Below are 15,479 nucleotides of genomic sequence, written 5' to 3'. Positions count from 1 at the left end.
ATTGTTAGGCGGGCTGGAGAGATGGCTCAGCGGTTAAGAGCATTGCCTGCTCTTCCAAAGGTCCTGAGTTCAAATCCCAGCAACCACATGGTGGGTCACAACCATCTGTAATGAGGTCTGGTGCCCTCTTCTGGCCTGCAGACAGAATATTGTATACATAATAAATAAATAAATATTTAAAAAAATTGTTAGGCTATAGCAAGCAAAGCCTGCATTGATCAGTAGTTCCAGTGAATGATTTTGCCAGTGTTGTGGAACCATCGTCCATCTTGGAATTTCCAGTTCAGCTAGCAAACTAATCGGAAGCTATGACATCAGGTTCCTGTGTTCGTCCTTGTGTTGCTTACCTGCCACAGCACTAAGCTGAGCAACAAGTGTTCCGCATGGCAAGTGCAGAAAGAAATGAAGGTTATCCCAGCTGTCTCACCGTTAGTGCCCGTAGGTACGGTGTGTGCTTGCAGTCTGAATAGAAGGCACCCACAGCAGTAGTAATGATCTTTTTCTCGGACTTCCAGGTGCTGCATTTCTTTTTTTTTTCTTAGAAAGTCAGTGTACCCCATTCAGTAATGGAACTTCAGTTTTTTTCATTCATTCAGAACTGAGAAGAACAGAAACCTTATTATTATTATTTATTTTTTTTTCGAGACAGGGTTTATCTGTGGCTTTGGAGCCTCTCCTGGAACTAGCTTTTTTAAATTGAAAAGATAGCTTTATATCTTTACTAGAAAAGACATGGAGTATTTGTGAATCAGTCAGGATGAAATCCCAAATTTCAAAATTTCTTTGAATAGGTTTATGTTACAACAGGAAAAGACAGTAAGTTACAAAAAATATTAAATATTGCTGGGTGCTGGTGGCACATACATTTAATCCTAGCACTCTGGAGAATTTGAGGCCAACCTAGTCTGCAGAGGAAGTTCCAGGACACCCAGACCTACACAAAGAAAACCTGTCTCAAACAAACAAACCAAAATACTGCATATTAGTGCATACTCAACCTTACCAAATCAATTACCAAATAGTAGTAGAGTAGGGAAAAGTCACAACCAAAGTATAATTAGACTAGAGAGAGGACTCAGTATATACAGTGCTTGCTATGCAAGCAGGAAAACCTGAGTTGATCCCCAGAAATGTGTGTGTTTGTAATACATGTGTATGCATGTGCTCCATGTGTATGTGTATACAGAGGCCAAAGATTGACTTTGAATGCCTTGCCTTTCTTAGTAAGTCTTTACTTACTAAACCTGGAGCTCACCAATTCAACCAAATTGGCTTTCTTGGTTTGGTCCTCCTCTCTCTGCCTCTCAGGGCTGGGACTACAGGCATGTACCACACTACTGGCTAACAAAATATTAGTAGAAATTAACTTTGAGGATAGAGATTAAGAGACAGACATACTTTTGTAATGAATATGAGAATTAAGGAAAGTTGCTAGGTGGTGGTGGTACACACCCTTAATCTCAGCTCTCAGGAGTCAGAGGCAGGTGGGTTCCTGTGAGTTACAGACCAGCCTGGTAAGCAGTTCTAGGACAGCCAGGACTACGAGAAGAAACCCTGTTTAGGGAGAAAAAAGCAAGCAATCAGTACCCATGAAATAATGGACACAGTTACTTGTTTGGTTCTTGTGAATGGTTTAGCACTGTTACAGCGGTCCATGGGAACTGTAGAACTATACCAGTGTAGAACTTAAGATGAGTGCTTGTCCCTGTTGCTGTTTCATTACTCATGTTTGCCCACTGCTGTGATTTTACAGGGATGTACATGCAGTCTGTCTCTGGGATGATAAAGGCTCATCAAAAATTCATCAGGCTTTAAAAGAAGATATTCTTGAGTTTATTAAGCAAGCACAGGCAGTAAGTTGTGCATGTTTTCACCTTTGTTTCACAATTTTTTTTACCTTGGTGTTTGACATCTATTACAGAGCCTTAGATGGTTAGTTAATAAGCATGTATTTGTCAGTGAGCCATACCCCCATCCTTAGGCTTCTTTCTTTTTGTTTGGACAGTAAGACAGGGTCTCACTGTATCTCTGGCTTTTCTCATACTTACTCTATAGACCAGGCTAGCATCAATTCTACCTGCCTCAGCCTTCTTAATGCTAGGATTAAAGATGTTCGCCACTGTGCCTGTCCCCTTGGATTGACTTTAAAATCTATATATCTGGTGCTAGAGACATGGCTCAGTGCTTTAGAACATATACTGCTTTTGCAGAGAACCTGAGTTTGGTACCCCACACCCATATCAAACACACATAACATCTGTAATTCTACTTCCAGAGGATCCAATGTTTCTAACCTATATGGACATCAGCACTCATTTGTGCAGATACATCCACAACTGTACATGTATGCTGTGATATGTACCTATTCATAATTTAATACAGCAATAATAGCAATAAGATTATCTTCATGGCATTTATTTGTAATCTCAGCATTGGGGAAGTGGATCCCTGGAACTCTGGTCAGTCAGTCTAGCTTAGTTGGCAAGTGGCAGGCCAATGAGAACTAGTTTTTTGTTTTATTTTGTTTGAGACAGTTGCTCATCATAGCCCTGGCTATTTTGGTGTACATCATATAGATTAGGTTGACTGACTGAGTTCTACTTGCCTCTACTGTGTTTAGGCTCTAGTATGACCTCAGCAGTATTTCAACCCTTCAAAGAGAAATAATTTGCATGACATAAGATTTACTCTTTTAGCTAGATGTGGTAGTGCACACCTTTAATCCCAGCACTCAGGAGGCAGTGGCCGGCTGATCTTTGTGTGGAAAGTAAGCCTGCTTCACAGAATGAGTTCCAGGCCAACCCAAGAATGCATAATGGAGTCTGCCTCAAAAAGGAAGGAGGAAGAAACAAACAAAAAACAAAATTCCTCAACTCAAATGTATCTTGCTGAGAGGTTTAGTTTCTAGATCATCAGCCATTAATCCTAGAATATCTCAGCCCCCTCTGGAGAAGCACTTCTGTTAGCAGGCAGTCACTTCCTGTTACCTCTCTGCTCAGACCCTGTTCCAGTAAACCACAAATTTTTCTGTTCTTGGCTTTTCCTAAACTGTGACCTTTATGACTGGTCTTCACTTGGGTTGTTTTCAAGACTTAGCTGTGTGCTATTCTCGGGCTGAGTACTGCTCTGTTTTGTAGCTTGTAGCACATACTGCTTGTTTACCCTTCATGAGATAATGGGCCTTGACATTTCCTCCACTTATTGTTGTTGGTAATTTGTGTTTGATTTTTAAGACAGAGTTTTTCTGGGTAGCCCTAGCCCTCCTGGAACTTGCTTTGTAGACCAGGTTGTCATGAGCTACTCAGATTGAAACATCACTGCCCAGTTTAAATTTACTACTGTTTTGGATAAAATGACTGTAAACATTATGGCTGTGAACATTTATTTACAGAATATTTAGGGCATTAGTTTCTTATAAATAGTTTGTGCAATGAATCATATATTTTAAAATCATTGCTTTATATTCTCGTTTTCAAGACATTTTAAGTGTATTTCACATTAATACAATTTTGTTTTTCAGCGTGTCCTGAGTCATCAAGATGATACCGCTTTGCTAAAGGCGTATATTGTTGAATGGAGAAAATTTTTTACCCAGTGTGATATTTTACCAAAACCTTTTTGTCAACTAGAGGTTACTTTATTGGGTAAACAAAGCAGCAATAAAAAGTCAAATATGGAAGATAGTATTGTTAGAAAGGTATGTCTCTTACCCCATTGTTTTCCTAAATTTCTTCAGGAAGAAGGAACTTCATAATAATTTACATATGCTTTGCTACTTCACACCATTCTTTATAGCTCTCAGGATTTTTGTTGTTGTTTCGAGATAGGGGTGCTCTGTATAACAACTCTAACTGTCCTGGAACTTGGCTCTATGGACCTCACTGGCCTCAAACTCACAGAGATCCTTCTGCTTCTTTTGGTTCCAAAGGTCTGCGCCTCCATCTGCTGGCTAGGATTATTTATTTGTTTTTTTGCGACAGGGTTTCTCTAAAGTTTTGGAGCCTGTCCTGGAACTATGTTTATTACAAAGAGTCATTGATCTCATTTGAGGCCTCTGGTTTCTGCTATCAGTGTTGGGCCCTCGCTGGGCCTCCTTGGATATCGTGTTGTTGCCCTGTGCCATGAAGGTCCTGCAGCTTTGGGTCTGCAGGACTGGCCCCTTCACATGCTCCATCTTTCATCTTTTTATGTTCTTAAACTATAACTACTTCCAGACATTACCTCCTCAGTTCTTCCTTTTCTTGTTATCTTTTCCTAGTTTTATCTTTAGTACCTTTTTGTTGTGTTATTTCTTTGTACTTTATCTTCCTGAGAATTACTTGTTTTGTCTTTGAAAAAACCCTCTCGTTAGATTACCTTCTAACTTTGTGTTTAATTGTGGCTAGCCAGCTGTCATCTCTCTAGTTCTTTGTGCTCATTGTTTAAGCTTAGTGTATACTGTGCTTATTTTTATATATTGCATGTTTTCTAATTAAAGACCTGTGCCTGGTAACTAACTATTCTTTAAGGGACAAAGGCTACCTCAGTGTCCCAAGCTTCCTTTCAATTCTGAATTATTTTTTAAAATTGCCATACTCATTAGCCAACTGCTTTCCTACTAGTGAGAAATGAATGGAACCAGAGCTTATATGTGTGAGCATACACGCTATGTACACTCTACCACTGAACTACATCCTCAGCCTTAATGAAGGGTAGAAAATAAAAATTGCCATTTGAAGTTCAAATACTGTTTGCTATGAAGGTTATGTTAATAGACCAACATTAGAATTATATGGTCTGGGTATTACCATCTCATCCTATTCTTAGAATTCGATTTATTTGGTAATACTATAAAATTAGATATACCTTTTTTTTCTCTCTCTCTTTTTGAGAGAGAAGGTTTCTCTGTAGCTTTTGAGCCTGTCCTGGAACTAGCTCTTATAGACCAGGCTGGCCTCGAACTCACAGAGATCCACCTGCCTCTGCCTCCTGAGTGTTGGAATTAAAGGTGTGCGCCACCTGGCTTGATATACATGGTTTTTCAGTGCTAGAAATAGCTGCAAATTGAGACATTTATTTATTTTCTTTTTAAAGGCAAGAAAATATGAAGATGCCATTTAACTTGTAGCCCTATAATCTTATCCTCTTTGGGTTATTAATTTTGTTGTGAATTACCATCTTTTTTAAATTTGCTGTGAAGCTTACTGAGTAAAATGAACATTGATTCTAGGACCATATTTGTTATATTTAAGTGTGGTGTGTGAGTGTTTCCTGCTGGGCCCCAGCTTTCACATATAAAGAGATCATGGTAGCTCTTACTTGAGGTCTGTGGGTATTACATAGTGCAGTCCCAGATACATGGTGAGAGGTATAGAATTGTTAACCCTCTTACCAACATTCTTTTTTTCTTTCTTTTTTTTTTTTAACCAACATTCTACTGCTCCTGATAAATGCCTGACAAAGTTCCTGGGGACGTTGATCTTCATTTACCAGTGTGTACTTACAGCTAGTAGGTATAGATGGTATAGATGGGCACATATTTTTATGAAGATGGTTAGCACAAGCATACATGTGAGCATTCTAAACACAGTTTTCCATGTATTACCATATTTAATTTTTGTAACAAACACTAGAAATTTGGATTAATATTTTACACTTGTAAAAGGATATAAATAGCAGAGGTAGGATCCAAATTCCATTCTGAAGCATTAGGGTCTTTTTTTGTGTTTGTTTTGGATTTTTGAGATAGGGTTTCTCTATGTAATCTTGGCTGTATTAGAACTCACTGCGTAGACCAGGCTGGCCTCAAACTCTTAGAGATCCCCCTGCCTCTGCCTGTGAGTGCTTGGATTAAAGGTCCATCGCTATGTCAGCCCTAGTTCTTTACTTTTATGATATATATGTGACCTCCTAAAGCATTATACAATACAGACCTAGTGATAGGATTTTCTTTTCTACCATTTGTCCTGAAGCTTGTGTGTGATACTGGACATATTAATAACCCAAGATGATCCTTTATTTTCTTACTTTCCCAGCTCATGCTTGATACGTGGAATGAGTCAATTTTTTCAAATATAAAAAACAGACTCCAGGATAGTGCAATGAAGCTGGTGCATGCTGAGAGATTAGGGGAAGCTTTTGATTCCCAGCTGGTCATAGGAGTACGAGAGTCCTACGGTATGTTCTCAACTTTTATAATCACATTTCCTTTCTAGAAATCTTCTAATATAGTTCTGCCAGAATCACATCTACTTTGTGTACCATGTACTTTTTTTAACAGTATGAAAATGATATTGATTCTGTGTCAAAGAAACCTGCTAAGTTCAAATTCATTTTTGTCATATTTCCTCATCATTAATTAACCTCTTAGCTAAAACTTTCTAGTGTCCTAAACTAGAAAACTATAAATTGCAACCTATAACTCATAAAGGATAACTTTTTTGTGTGTTGATATTTTTAGATGTTGCTTTTTTGTGTGTATCCTCTGTTTTCTCAAGTTCTAACAATGATGTTGTCTGTTCTATTCCGTCAAATACCTGTTTCCTCCTCACCTTCAAACTCTTCCCTCATTTTCTCATGGAGACCATTCGTAATTTTGAGACTAGGTTGTGTCCTCATGTTTAGTGATTCATAGTAATTGTTTCTCCCTGGCATAATTTTCTTAAGTGTCTTACTCATGCTTCATTTTACTGAGTGTAGTATATCTCACATGAAATTCTTACTGCAGCCTGTGAGACCAGCTCTCAGGACTGCACCCCAGTTGCAGAAAAGAATGTCTTGAGAGCAGCAGTAACAGAAAATTTTTCTGTCTATCTGGAGGTAAAAGACTCACATCCATGAGCTGATGGCCAGCCTTTATTCTTCCAGCTCTTGTTCTCCTGTTGCAGTTCTCTCTAGCTTCTTTGTTTACCTCGCTGATACACAAATACACACACACACACACGTACACACACACACACACACACGTTCAGGAACAAACTTTTTCAGTATAAAAGGTTACAAATGCTACTGTTGTGGGGACTGAGTAACCATGGCAGCCTGGGCCTCAAGGTTGCTGGAGGACAGGCTGTGACCTGAGGGGAGGGCATACATAATGCCCAGTGAGACAAGCTGCTGAAGAATTTGTGCAGGGAGTAGGTCTTTTTTCTGTTTCTGTTTTTGTTTTTCAAGACGGAGTTTCTCTGTAGCTTTGGAGCCTATCCTGGAACTAGCTCTTGTAGAGTAGACTGGCCTTGGACTCACAAAGCCACCTGCCTCTGCCTCCCAGGTGTTGGGATTAAAGACGTGCACCAGCCCTACCTGGCAGGAGTAGGTCTTTATCAGCCACACTTGGCAAGAGAAACACATAGTATTTTAGGTTGCTGTGTACTAATAACCTTGGTTTAGACACTTGTGACTCTGTCCTTGTGCATATCTGTAAAGTCTTTAACTTACAATCCATTTACAGAGACAGTGTCTAGTTTGAAATTGTTCTGAGGTCTTAAATCAGTTAAATGTGTGTAGCTTGTCTTAGACTGGGGAAAAATTGTTTTCTTGTGTTAATCTGAGTAAAGAAACAAAACAGGCTTCTACATGTCTTACGGTCTTCGTAGAACAATAAATAGATCTATTTATATGAAGCATATGCTGGCATATTTCTGTTCGTCATAATTGTACAGTTTAATGAAAAGTCATCTTCCTGACCATCCACATCTATATGTGTGCCCCCTAGATGGAGTATTTTCATGAGAAAAACGCATAAACAGTTTGAAAAAATCCCATAGCTGTTTTTCCATCTTGCTGCTGTGTTTTATTCAGGTCTTTAGATTTCCCTTAGTATTATTTTGAAATTGTTCCTTTTTATTTCATATACCATTGGTTTAAATTCTACATCTAGACTTTAAATGTTCTTAATTTTTTTCCACACTGGAAATTAAACCTCAGGCCTCATACATGCTATGCCTTCACTCTGCTAATAAACTATAACCCCAGCACTTTTTCCCAATTTTATTTTGTTTTTATTTGTGTGTGACATGTGCGTGCCATGTTCTCTCCTCTATCTCTCCTCCCCTCCTCCCCTTGTATGTGTGTAGGTTAGAAAATGACTTGTAGGAGTCAGTTCTCCCCACCATGTGGCTCTCAGGGATTGAATTTAAGTCATGAGGCTTGGCAGCGAGTGCCTTTACCTGTGAACCGTCACATCAGCACTCTACTTTCTACCCTTTAAGGGGTATCTCATGCTAAATTCAGATTTGAGGCTTTCCATGCTGTTTTCACTTATCATCCTATTAGGTAGCTTGGTCAATACACTGTGTTTTTGTTATTCTGGGTATTGATTTTCGTATCCTGACTTTGTAAATCCTTTTTATTCCTGAAGATTCCATTAAAATGCCATTTGTTCTATGAATGGCTCTATGATCATCACTTAGAAAGCAGCCTCTTAAAAAAATGTTTTACATGACTATAAAATTTATTTGTTTACTGCTTTGTGCAATAATCTTTGGAAGTTTTCTAGACTCTTACAACCATACCTTAGTATGTTACTCATTTGTTATAGTAAAAAACAATTAAAACAGCTTTATCTTTTGCGTTTCAGTTAACCTTTGTTCTAACCCTGAGGACAAGCTTCAGATTTATAGGGATAATTTTGAGAAGGCATACTTGGACTCAACAGAGCGATTTTATAGAACACAGGCACCCTCGTATTTACAGCAAAATGGTGTGCAGAATTACATGAAATATGTAAGTCAGAATTTATTGCATTTTATAGTTTATCTAGTTTCCTGATATTCTTAAAATGATTGCTATTTTGCTTCTGGACAGGCAGATGCTAAATTAAAAGAAGAAGAAAAAAGAGCACTCCGTTACTTAGAAACAAGACGAGAATGTAACTCTGTTGAAGCAGTAAGTATTCAACTCTGCTGCATCAGTAAGCAATTGGTTTCCTTCTGGTGTAGCACAGGGGTGGCAAATGCAGACACTAATGACATTTCCTCTTTTGTTCTTTTCAAACTTATTTCATATGTTTGAGTGGTTTGCGTTTGTGTATGTGCACTGTATATATGGTACCTGTGGAGGTCAGATGTGTGTATGTGCACTGTATATATGGTACCTGTGGAGGTCAGATGAGGGTCTGGGTCCCTGGAACTGATGCTGGGAATCAAGCTTTGAATCTCTAAATCTTAAATCTATGAGCAGACAGTGCTCATAGCCATCTCTCCAGCTTCTCACACTTCTCTTTGTTATTTCTTTAACTAGTATTGATAATTGGTTATGATGTTCTTCTCCCTTGAAAAATACATCTGCAATGGTATCTTATTCTGAACTTTCTAGTCTTCACTGTGTGCAATGTCCAGTATTTTAACTTTTTAAACTTTGTTTTGTTATTCGAGACAGGGTTTCCCTGTGTAACAGTCCTAGCTGTCCTGGAACTAGCTCTTGTAGACCAGGCTGGCCTCAAACACAGGGATTCACTTGCCTTTGCCTCCCAAGTTCTGGGATTAAAGGTGTGTGCCATGATTGCCCGGCTCAGTATTTAATCTTTTATCATGCTTATTAAGTATATCTAAAAATCAGTGGGATTTTACTCATGACCTTTTTTGATTCTTCAATTTTGTGATAGTCATGCTAATTTTATTCTTGGAACAAACATCACACTGAGTAGAATCTTTCACCCTGTTCTTTCTTGGAGAAGGCTATATGGATTTTAGTAGTTAAAGTAATTTTGATCCAAAATAAGTTGAGCTAATTTAGTGGTTGTTTAGTAGAAACTTGTAGCTAGGCTTGGGCTTATTCAGAAGTCAGGGCCATTGTATATTTTTAAACAGGTATTCCTTGGTCAAAGTCATCCCTCATGGCCTGGTGAGGTGGCTCAGTGGGTTCAGTGCTTGCTATGCAAGTGAGTTGTGCTGTTATAGAACAACCAAGTCTAAAACATTTGAAAAATATAAAATTGCCAACGAAAGGACTTATTAGTGGAAAATGAAAGTCTCCTGACCTGAGTTCATTTTCCAAAATCCATGTGAAATGCCAGGTTCAGTGTGACACATCTGTAATTACCCTACTCCTAAGACAGTGATGGGAGGCAGGCAGGAGAATGGCTGGGGAGCTTTAGGGCCAGCTAGCCTGGAGTACAGTGCATGGACACAGAAACAAGGGAGACTAGAGAGACTATGCCTCTGCAAGGTAGAAGAGCTGTCTTCTGAAAATTGTCCTCCAATCTTCACACATTATGTCACAGACATACATAGACACACAGACACAACTGTGAAATAGTCAAATTAGCTGTGATTCATAAATTATTAAATACACCTTAACCTTCAGTATTTCAGTATGCTAAAGGCCCTGGGTTAGTTGAGCATGGTGGTGAAATAATCAAATTAGCTGTGATTCATAAATTATTAAATACACCTTAACCTTCAGTATTTCAGTATGCTAAAGGCCCTGGGTTAGTTGAGCATGGTGGTGCACGCCTTTAATCCCAGCTGGGAGGCAGAGGTAGGTGGAGCCCTTGTGAGTTTGAGGCAGACTGAGTTTCAGGACAGACAGGGCTACTCAGAGAAACCCTCTCTCAAAAGAAGAAAAGATGTTGGGTTTGATCCCTATCAGCCAAAATTCCTACACGATACCTGGATGTACTCTTTTAGGACATTTTAAATTCCCACACCATACCTGGATGTACTCTTTTAGGACATTTTAAATTCCCACACCATACCTGGATGTACTCTTTTAGGACATTTTAAATTCCCACACCATACCTGGATGTACTCTTTTAGGACATTTTAAATTCCCACACCATACCTGGATGTACTCTTTTAGGACATTTTAAATTCCCACACCATACCTGGATGTACTCTTTTAGGACATTTTAAAAAGTCAATCCTAGTCCCCACTCCCTCTCCTCATCCCATTCCTTCCACTTTCCCCCCCAACTAGCCCCACATCCCCTCCTCAGAGAGGGTAAGGCAGGCACATTGCTTTGGGGAAGGTCCAAGGCCCTCCCTACTATATCTAGGCTGAGCAAGATATCCATCCAAAGAGAATGAGTTCCCAACAAGCCAGTACAAGCAGTAGGGATAAATCCTAGTGCCACTGCCAGTGGCCCTGCAGTCTGTCCCAGCCATGCAACTGTCACCCACATTCAGAGGTTTACTTTGGACCCATGCTTGTTCCTTCCCTGTCTGGCTGGAGTTGGTGAGCTCCCATTAGTTCAGGTAAACTGGTTGTCCCCATCATAGTCTTGACCTCTTCAGGCAAAATATTCTTACACATTAAATAAATCACTGATGCTTTACCTCTTCATTTAGAACCATTTATTTAATCCCAGCACTTGGAAGTCAGAGGTAGGTGGATCTCTGTATCACATCAGCCTGGTCTACACAGTGAGTTCCAGGACAGTTAAGGCTGCATATACACCTATGTCCAAAATAAAAAAAAAAAAAATTCCTATTCTTTATTCAAAGCCCTTCAGAATCTGGCCTTTGCCTATATTTTATCCTTAATATTTTCCAAAATACTTGGCAGAGTGGCAAACCATGAGTTCAAGGACGAGCTTGGAATGTATGGATAGATCTGATTAGTAATTAGTAATATTCAGCAAGTGTCACTCTGGTCCAGTAAGGAATGTTTGTTCTTTTTGTAATTTGTCTTGCTTATTTTTTTTCTTAGATTCATGTTAGTAATCTTTTATCTAAATTTATGCATGTGTATATATACACACATGCATATATATTCACATTTTTATGTATCCACATAAATCTATATATGTGTATAGATATGTATTAATACGTATATATATGGCTGGAGGACTTCTGACTGTTCTTCCAGAGGAACCAAGTTCAATTCCCAGTACTCACATGTCAGCTTACTACCTTCCAGAGGATCTGATGCCTTTTTTTGAACTCCATGTGTACCAGGCGTGGGAGTGGTGCACAGATGTATATGCAAGTAAAACACCCATGTACATAAAGGTATATAAACGGTACTTGTTAGGAACATTTGAATGTTTCAGACTAGGAACTGCTTCAACAACCTGATTCCTTTCATTGAGATAGGTACAAAATTCTGTGCAGTTGTTTCTTTTTTAAATCTGACCTCTAATCCATGTTTTTAAAATATATATTTACATACAATATATATTTATATACAGAAGTATCTTAGTATATATGTTTATGCATATGTATGTGTTTATAATTTATTTGTATCATATTTGTAATAAAGTTATAAGATGTGATATTTTCTGTGGTTGTTTTATTTATCATGTGCTATTCTATGACTTTCTTGGTTTTGGAGATGAGATGTTTCACTGACTGGCTTGAACTCACAGAAATCGTCTGCCTCAGCTTCCCAAGTGCTGGGATTTAAGATGTTTGCCATCATACCTGAATGTACTGTTTTAGGACATTTTACAAAGTCGTAGCCTTTAAGCCTGTCTACATTTTGAAACATTATAAGTTATATTTTTAGAACCTGAAAATTCAGGATTACCAGTAACAACATGTTTATGTGCAAATTTTTGAAATAGAAAATATTAAGTAGCTGGGGGTTAAACTTATTTAAATTGAACTGTTTGTGAAATCTAGAGATTTCTGTTTCTCTTTTAGTTCTATATGATTAAACTTACCTGGTTTTAATCACATGTCATTGGCATAGGTAAGTGAGTGTGGGTCTGTAGAGAGATGATTCAGCAGTTAAGAGCACTGATTCTTGTAGTTCAGTCCCCAGTGACATCTTGGGAGGCTCATAAACATCTATAATTCTAGTTCCTGGGGACTCAGTGCCCTCTTCTGGCCTCGACTAGCACCAACCGTGGATGCAGTGTATGTACACACATGCAGGAAAAACACTCATACATGTAGCATAAAATTAATCTTTTAAGAGGATGATGTTGAGTGCGCATACTCAGGTCCTGTGGTATAGTGACACATCACTCGGCAGTTAGGGCAGAGCTTCCCGCCATGTGGGGTAGGACATTGTTAACCATGTGTGTATTATTTTTGAATGCTAGAAATGAAATAGACAGTCCTTGGTGTAGGCGAGAGACTTAACACAGAAGCTTTTAATTAGGAAATCTGTAAGAAATAGAAAGAATGGTTTGTGTTTTATTTGTTGAAATAGTCTCTGCTATCTTGCCTCAGCTGTCTGGAATTCAAGGGCCCCCTACTTAAACCTCTCTGTGCTTGGGCCACAGTAAATTCCTTTTACTTAATTCATATTCAGTGATTATCAATATTACATCAATTCTAAGGGGAATTTTGGACAGATTAATTTTTAAGGTACACATAATAATTTCTTTCCTGCTTAATACAGGTAACGATCTGTTTAAGTTTTTCAAAAGAGATAGCCTTAGTGTATTTTGTTTCTATGCTCATAATTTTTGTTTGGTTGTGACAGGGTCTCTGTGGCTGAGGGTAGGCTAGAACTGTGTTCTCCTGCTCAAGCATCTTGAGTGCTGGAATCACACATCACATCTTACGTTATTTGATCTTTATGTGAATAAATATTTTCTTGGCAGTGAGAGAGCAGGGATGGTGTAAATTGTCTGCCCCTGTAAGGAGATTTTCCTGATGGTCTTCTGTAAACCATGACCTTTGCCTTTTCCCTGATTTTTTTTCAACAGCTTCTTTCACCAACCTTTCTGCCACCCTCCATTTCCTGCTGAAAACCACTGTATTGATCTTTAGTGGTCACTTGGAAGGAAGAGACTCTGTTTAAAATTTCTCTGGTTTTTCTTTCCTAGTTATGCCTAAAAACTATAAACTAGATTTTTCTTTCTGTCTTCACCTCACTTTTCTACTTCCTCTCTTTACTGTGTCTACTTTATTATCCCTAGAAGGTATAGTATATTTTAGGACTACTTATTTTTCAAAATCCAGTTTAAGCCCAGGGCTGGTATAGTTGTACACACTTATTTTTGATCCTAGCACTTAAGGGCATGTGGATCTCCGTGAGTTCCAGGCCAGCCAGATTTGCACAATCAGACCCTGTCTCAAAAGCGAATAACAAGGGATGGGCATGCATAGCTCAGCGGTAGAACACTTGCCTAACTTGAAAAGCCCTGGATTTTATCTCCAGCACCAGGGATAAGGGTGTCGGGTATGGGTGTTTTGTCTGTATGCTTGTGTGTGTACCATGTGTGTACAGTGTTTGAGATCCCAGAAGAAAGTATCAGATACTCTAGGATTAGAATCACAGACTTTTGTAGCCCCTATGTGTGTGTTGGGATTTGAACCCAGGGCCTCAGCAACAGTAACAAGTGTTGAGCCATCTTTCCAGCCCAGGGGGAAAATATGATTCAGAAGTCATCTTAGCAGATGACTACTTTAACTCCTCCTTTACCTCTTAATTAGTTACCTCTTCAGTATAGACTCCAGCTGTGTCTTATCCTGGTGCTCAGGCATTACACAGTGGTTTGTAGAATGTATTACTAGTTTTTGAATTATGTGGAATATTAGGATTCTCATAGATTTTACCAGCTAGTAGGAGTTAGGCAAAGTTCACCCTTTTTTGAATTTTTGTCTATTTTTTAGTTTTATTTATTTATTTCTTTTGAATTATATTTTAAAGAGAACCTCAGTTCTATAGTTTTACTTTAAAGTAGTGTGGTTTATTTATTCATCCATATGTTAACAGTAAACCTGCATCAAGGTAGGTAAAGTATACTTTCAGTGTGCTTTCTTTTTCTTACTGTTGAACCAATATGGTTGGACTTGTAAGTATTCTGTAAAGGTTATTATTAACTGTTAATTGTTTTTGCTGTTTTTCAGCTCATGGAATGCTGTGTAAATGCGCTGGTGACCTCATTTAAAGAGACTATTTTAGCAGAATGCCAAGGCATGATCAAACGGAATGAAACTGAAAGTAGGTAAAATCTCAAGTCTAGACATAACCTCTTAAGAGAGTATCTTAAGCAAATCGCCTAATTAATTGCTGTTGGGTTGTTCTTAGAGACTGGGGTGAATTTCCTTCTGAATATACTAACACTTACTTGTTTCGGGAGGCTTTTGTCTTTTTCCTTTAAGGTAAACTGTGCTTTTAAAGGCTAGTATAAGTTGTAGAAATGCAGTATAGACTAGAACTGAGCTGCCAGGCACACGGCTTTAATCTTAGCATTTGGGAGGCAGAGGCAGGTGGATCTCTGAATTCAAGGACAGCCTGGTCTACAAAGTGAGTTCCAGTACAGCCAGAACTGTTACACAGAGGAACCCTGTTTCACCCCCTACCCCCACTCTGCAACTGAGTATTTGACTTTTGTGTAGAAATTTGGTGAATTCTTAGAAAATAATAAAGATGGCTCAGTGGGCCTTGATGACTAGAGTTCAGCCTCCAGAGCCAGATGATGGAAGGAAAGAACTGACTACCACAAGTTGTCACCTGACTTTCACGTGTTTAGGTTTCACTCAGGCATGTCTGCATGTGTGCACGCACACTCTCTAATAGTATAAAACTGTGTTAACAATGTTTATCCTGCCTTTAATCTTAGATCTCTGAGTTCGAGGCCAGCCTGGTCTACAGAGTGAGTT

General features: G+C 38.7%; 1 protein-coding gene across 1 annotated transcript in view; it reads left to right on the top strand.

Moving 5' to 3' along the window:
* The window catches only part of Cul5 (cullin 5), a 48,197-nt gene that overhangs the window by 13,299 nt on the left and 19,419 nt on the right, over window positions 1–15,479 (top strand). Inside the window, exons 3-8 of the mRNA XM_057767040.1 lie at window positions 1,754–1,853; window positions 3,521–3,697; window positions 6,015–6,156; window positions 8,555–8,700; window positions 8,782–8,862; window positions 14,724–14,817. Coding sequence (XP_057623023.1) covers window positions 1,754–1,853; window positions 3,521–3,697; window positions 6,015–6,156; window positions 8,555–8,700; window positions 8,782–8,862; window positions 14,724–14,817 — 740 coding nt within the window. The remainder of the gene's footprint in view (window positions 1–1,753; window positions 1,854–3,520; window positions 3,698–6,014; window positions 6,157–8,554; window positions 8,701–8,781; window positions 8,863–14,723; window positions 14,818–15,479) is intronic.

Source organism: Chionomys nivalis, chromosome 4 (assembly GCF_950005125.1).
Source record: "Chionomys nivalis chromosome 4, mChiNiv1.1, whole genome shotgun sequence".
Classification (NCBI taxonomy): domain Eukaryota; kingdom Metazoa; phylum Chordata; class Mammalia; order Rodentia; family Cricetidae; genus Chionomys; species Chionomys nivalis.
The sequence above is the reverse complement of the archived record's forward strand: the minus strand, read 5'-3'. Positions and strand labels throughout refer to the sequence as shown.